The sequence below is a fragment of the Salvia hispanica genome, chromosome 4 (assembly GCF_023119035.1).
Source record: "Salvia hispanica cultivar TCC Black 2014 chromosome 4, UniMelb_Shisp_WGS_1.0, whole genome shotgun sequence".
NCBI classification, from domain to species: Eukaryota; Viridiplantae; Streptophyta; class Magnoliopsida; order Lamiales; family Lamiaceae; genus Salvia; species Salvia hispanica.
The window spans coordinates 37,383,333-37,389,814 of record NC_062968.1 but is presented as its reverse complement, the minus strand read 5'-3'; the positions used below and the strand labels follow the sequence as shown (position 1 = coordinate 37,389,814).

The 6,482-nt window shown below is 35.8% G+C and overlaps 1 protein-coding gene across 1 annotated transcript; it reads left to right on the top strand.

The window, feature by feature from the left end:
* Positions 1-3,026: 3,026 nt before the first annotated feature.
* LOC125220098 (trihelix transcription factor PTL-like) lies at positions 3,027-5,185 on the top strand. Its single transcript, XM_048122233.1, has 2 exons — positions 3,027-3,460; positions 4,032-5,185. Exons 1-2 carry the CDS (start codon positions 3,156-3,158, stop codon positions 4,927-4,929), a joined length of 1,203 nt encoding a protein of 400 aa, XP_047978190.1. The 5' UTR covers positions 3,027-3,155; the 3' UTR covers positions 4,930-5,185.
* Positions 5,186-6,482: the final 1,297 nt, after the last annotated feature.

Genomic DNA, 6,482 nt, shown 5'->3' with positions numbered 1-6,482 from the left:
AGGTATTAAATTATGTCAATGTAATATATATACAATGTCAATGCAAACTTGTGTTGACATATTCAAGGAATCAAGTCGATATTTTTATATATTATATTGACATTTATTCCAAAACTCTAAACTTGGTCATTCTTCTAATCTATTTAAATTTAAATAATAATAAAAAAAATTACACATGACAATTTACAGACCACTAGATCTCTGAAAATTCTATAAAATTAAATTAATTATAATTAACAATTAAGTGATGAGTTAGCAATTCATAACACCCCTATACAAATATATACTATACTAATATACACAACAAAATTATGCAACCACTCGTTTGTTTGATGGTTACAAAATTGTGTCTCACACAAGTTTAAAGTATATTAGAGAAACAAGAAAAGCCCAGTTATAGCCCAGCCTAAGATATCTCTAGCAACATAATCATAGCTTAGCCACAGCCTAAAATATCTCATGCCACATAATCGTAGCTCAGCCACAGCCCAGCCTAATCCTCCCATTTATCAAATAACAAATAAATTAAAAAATTGGACAAAAAACGAAGAAAGTTCGAACATACTTCAATAAAATAAATAACGGGAAACGAGCCATACATATAGAGAAAATAATAATTAAAAAATATTCAACTCAGGCGGTGCTCGGCGCGCAATAGATGCCTAGCCACCGCCCAGCTCCACTCGCCCAAGCCCGAGCTCTCGGGCTTTTCTCTCTACTCTTCTCGTCTGGGCTCATGCAATAGGTGCCCAGCCAACCACCGAACCGCATGCCAGTGGCTAGGCGGTGGTTGGGCCGCCTTTTACTATTGCTATAGAAGAGAATAAATTCCTGCATAATAATTCTAGCGTTTGACATATTGGAGCTGTTACAATTCAAAATTTGTTGTATAAATACATTCCAAAAAAAATCCCCAATAGAATTAATTATTGGCGACTTATGATAGATTAGGTAGGTGTTTCTTACCTTTGCTAGAATTTATTGTACACAGGTATATTAGCACTTTTTCTAAAAAATAAAGAGAGCAAACTCCCCACTTCCTTTGGATTGCAATTTAAACATAGAAAATTTTAAAAAGTTTATTTAGCTTTCTTAAGTATAATGATTAAGTTATTGAAGGAGGCAATCCACTCCTCAAATGTAATGATTTGTCAACTTTAGTAGTATTATAAACATTCCTAATATAGTTATATTACGAGGCATGCACACTCTGATACTATATTCATATAAATTAAATCTACTTATAATTAAGAATTTTGATTAATAATAAATTGAAAACTAAAAATTTCTAGTCCAAACAATACAAACCGGTCATCCAAGTATACACATAATTTTACCACAAATTAAACGTCATTAAACCAACCTAATATCATCTCTGTCTCATGGACCGTTAGATTTCAAGATTTGATGTCAAAAGAATATGTCAACACAACATCAATCAGTGGACAATTACTGGGGAGGGGGGATGGAGTATATATTTTTATATAATAGTAATCTCTCCGTTTCCTAAATAGAGAAACTCTTTATTTTTTGTCTATATCCTTAAAATAGAAACTTTCCATTTTAGGAAATGAACCCCATAATCATTCCACTAATTTTTCTCTTTCCCTTTTTTACTTTACCCATTGTTTTTCATCCTCTCTTTTACTTTATCAATTTTGCACTAAAACTAGTATCATTCCAATATTTATATTTTTAGGGAATAAAAGGAATATAATTATAAAACATACCAATCATGATAATGTTAATTATCATCTTTGGTTGAGAAGTTGATCTAGGATTTTTTTATACATTCATCTGAATCTCTTTGCAAGCATTATGCACACTCAAAACATTAGGAAACATTAGGAGTATTTTAGTATACTACCTCTCCCTTTGAAGATTTGAAACTTTTAGAATAATACGTGTTTTAATGCATAATTGATAAAATAAATAAAGAAGAATTCGGATCATCTATGTTGTTACACACAATCAATTATTTATTTTTAAATTATAACATTAAAATTTTAATTTCTTTTTTTCATAAAATAATTGGGTGTGCCGTTCCACATCCCTTGCTGTGCTTATCAGTCATAGCAGAGGATTCAAACTCAAGAGATTAGTAAAGTAAAAAAGATTGAAAGAAAAAATAAATAAATAATGTACTAATAAGAGATAGATAAGAATAAAATAATTTTTATTTTTAAAGGATGAGAGGAGAGTACTATTAACACTACAATGTGCACTTAAATATGCAAAGTGCGTAGTATGGATATCTTCTACAACTTTTAATTTTTTCCAGTAACCATAAAGATTCAATTGTAATATGACGGTCAACAAGTTCCTTGTTGGAAAAAGAGATAAATTCAAGTCTCCATTCCATGAACCCTGAAACAGGAGCAAATTGTCCAACAATACCCACATTCTCCATCAACAAAATTAAACATATAATATAAAAATTTCCCAGAATTCCATATAAGGATAAGCAGCAACCTTGAGATGAAATATAATAATAGAAAATTAGATTACCAAATTAGGTGAGTTGAGTTGGGTAGCCTCGAGCCCCGACAGGGTGGGAAAAGGATGGATAAGTTTAGCGTAGTTCCATAAACAAAACAGTGTAAATAGTGTTTAAATTAGATAATCCATTTCTAATTTAGATGTAGTAGTATTTATAATTAGGTAGGAACAAAAGGAATAAGAAGGTGAAGCAGTTAATTTAATCCAAACAAACTACTAGTGTGCATATAAATGAAATTAAAGAAGCTCTGATTCGAATCGACAACACAGCACAACACTATCGCCATCTGTAGAGACTAGAGAGACAGAGGAAGATGAAGTTGAGACTGTTTAAGGAATTAAATTGAGAGAGAGAAGAATGAGTCAAAAAGGGGAGCATCACAACCACTCGCCATATTTTGACACATGTCGTCACTCTATTCGCCCTTAATTGCGTATATGTATGTATGTATGTATGTATTGTATGATCGTACGTATCGTATCGAATCCAAACCCTACAAGAATGTAGATAGAGAGAGAGATGGACGCAGTAGAAATGGGTCCATTGTCCTCTAAATGGATTCAAAACCTTTTTCTGTAAAGACACGATCCGCCTCTGCCGCTCCTCTCTCTTCTTCTTCTTCTTCTTCTTCTTCTACTCTCTCTGTGTAAAAAACATGGAAGATCAATACGGCATGGCCGATCTGCGCCACTACATCGCCGGCCGCCCTTTATTCCCCCAAATCCAGTCTCCTCCGCCGGACTTGCTCTCCACCCACCCTTACGACATGCTCATCTTCACCTCCGCCAACAACAACAACAACAACAACAACTCTGGCGCCGTAGGGAACGCCTTTGAAAGCGGCGGCGCGGGGAGATGGCCGCGGCAGGAGACGCTGAATCTTCTGGAGATCAGATCGAGACTGGATCCCAAATTCAAGGAGGCCAACCAGAAGGGCCCCTTGTGGGATGAAGTCTCAAGGTAACTTGTTTATAAATACTCCTACTCCATCAATTTCTGCTTAACCTAATTTTTTTTCTAGGTTTTCCAAAATAATTCATTATTCTACTCCTATCTTAATTTAATCATTAATGACCTTGAAATATGCTTGCTTCCTTTCCTTTCTCTCTTGTTTTCTCAGGCTATACTTACCACCTCTCCACTTTCCCTTTTCCCAAACTAGTAATTTCGATTAGCAAAATTGAAATCCAAGTGCAGTTGAAGGTTTCAGCAAAATTAAACTTAGTGAGTGTCTCTGCAATTTTATTTGAGGCAACATATTTTCCCACTTTCCGGCTGCAACAGAGATTGGTCTTTTGGGCGTTTCTAGTAAACCCTTTTTTATTTTATGTATGAATAGTCGCATTCTTCCCAATTGGGTTACTCCACACCACTGAATCCGCAAAAACACATGAGTTTATCAATCCTCAGCATACATCAATATCACATGAAGATTTTTCACCTAAACTAGGGTTCACTTTACTGCCAGATCTCCATTTTTTGATTCTCTCAATAATTCATAATTTCTTTTAAATTAATAAAAAAAAATCAGGATAATGTGTGAGGAGCATGGCTACCAGAGGAGCAGCAAGAAATGCAGAGAGAAATTTGAGAATTTGTACAAATATTACAAGAAGACTAAAGAAGGCAAGGCTGGGAGACAAGACGGCAAGCACTACAGATTTTTCCGGCAGCTCGAAGCTCTCTACGGCGGCACCGAAGCTAACAATAGTTCAGTTTCAATATCGGAAGGTCATCACACTTTCCCCAACAAGACGGCGGCAACCGACACGAGCCTCAGCCTCTCCAATTACTCGGACGCGGACACGAGCTCTTCGGACGAGAGCGACGACATGAAGAAGAGCGGGTGGAAGGTCAAAATTAGGGATTTCATCGACGCGCAGATGAAGAAGCTGATGGAGAAGCAGGAGGCGTGGATGGAGAAGATGATGAGGACGATCGAGGAGAAGGAGAGGGAGAGGGCGATGAGAGAGGAGGAGTGGCGGAAGCACGACGCCGCCAGGATCGAGCGAGAGCACAGGTTCTGGGCCACCGAGCGCGCCTGGATCGAAGCCCGCGACGCCGCCTTGATGAACGCATTGCATAAGCTCACCGCGAAAGAGAGCCACAGCGAAGACTGGCCGGAGTGCGAAATCAACAAGCTGATCCAGCTGACGGCGGCGATGGAGGGGAAATTCGATGAGGAGATGGTTTGGGAGGAAATCGCGGCGAAGATGGGGTGTTTTGGGCATGAGAGGAGCGCCGCGGCTTGCAAGGACAAATGGGAAAGCATCCATAATTATGTGAGCAAGAAGAGAAAAGATAACAATTATCAAAGCCAAATTTACTGTGAGCAAGGCTTGAACAATGATCATGGAAGCTCGTCCGCGGCCGCGACGACGGGCATCAGCGAGAGCTGCTTTAGGTACTTCATGGGAGATGCTTATTGATTGATGCGCTTCTAGCAGTAGACGAACCGATCTAGCTACATAAGGTTAGTTTGAAGACCTAATTGCTGCTGCTTGTTTGTTCATCACTTAATTTGTAGCAATAATGATTTAAGGCTTTTGATTATGTGTTTTTTGGGGGGGGAGGATGAATGGTTGAATAACTATTGCGAGGAACTAATTTTAAGTTTTATTTTATTATGTTTTCACTGTGTGACAGCTGCATATTAAGATGAATTTTAGGATTTATTTCTGTTTATGTACGGTGGATGGGATGCATGAAAACATTAATCTTTTTTCTTTTTTCTTTTTTCTAACTTTCGGTTACATTAAAAGCTGAGTCCTATACAAATTGAGTGATGGGGTGTTCATAGTATTATATAAAATTAATGTTAAACTTGGAAAAGAATTTTTAAGAAATCAAGCTTTTACTAATATTTTGTTTCATTATATTGTTATTATGTTTTGTTCCAAGTTCTAAGAAATTAATTACTATTGTACTATACTTTTTAGAAGAACTAGCCGTACAAAAATTTTTATTTTTGAGCACGATGCGTAAAATGTTTAAGTATTGAGTTATTTAATTCATCTTCCTGATCTTATGGCATGCAATCAACTAAATAACATACATATTTTTCGACTTCAAAGTGTCCTTATGCTGGAGGCATTCATATCAAGGAATAAAGAAAATTGAGTACTACTAATAGGCACGGTATTTTATTTTGGAACCGTGTCATGTAGAATTAATCCTAGATTATGAGTCACCGTCTATTACAAAGAGTTTATAATTTTGGATCAATTTAATCTGTATAACCAAACGCGCCATATATATTAATTGATTTTGCTTCAAAAATATATCATTTGATGGTAGATATACTAAAGAAAATGTTGTGAACTTGTGATCAAAATATAGTGGTTTGGGTTTCAAAATAGTTCGCATATTACATGCAAATTAAGTGTACTTTAGTAGAGGAAGATTTTTCTCAAATGTATTGCAACTGTATGTTTATATCATTCATGTAATCTGAAACAATATATGTACTTTAAAAGGCTTCTACGTACAATGCGACTTATTTCATGGAATGGATTTGCGCTCTCCATCCCATTGTTTGTACTAAGAATCTAACACTGGATTTAATAAGTGAAACTGATAAAGGGAGATTGCTACAATGTTTTCAAGAATTCACAAGAAATAGTAAATACAGTCTTTTATGAGTAAAAAGGTACAAAGATGTCTAATCTAACTAGTGTACCCAAATTTGATAGTTTCTCAAAAGTACCCAAAATAAAAACAATTTAATACAGGTGAAAAAGGCCCAAAATTATTTTAAAAACTACTCCTATTTCTCATGGAGTATATGGATTAATTTGTTTGTCCATCGTAAACAATTACTAATTACTAGCAGCTAGCCTTAACTAAATTCTCTCTGAACTCATAAGACTAGTTTCTCTTAAAATCCAATACCATGAAATACAGCACACTAGTTAAGTCATAACTTGGGACAAGTGTACGTGTATGATGTATCCTGTGTGCTTTGATGGGCATTCTACTGAAT

Coding starts and splice junctions, on each gene's coding strand:
- LOC125220098 (XM_048122233.1), top strand. CDS start 3,156: ATGGAAGATCAATACGGCATGGCCGATCTGCGCCACTACATCGCCGGC. Junction 3,461..4,031: donor TTGTGGGATGAAGTCTCAAG/GTAACTTGTTTA, acceptor AAAAAAAATCAG/GATAATGTGTGAGGAGCATG.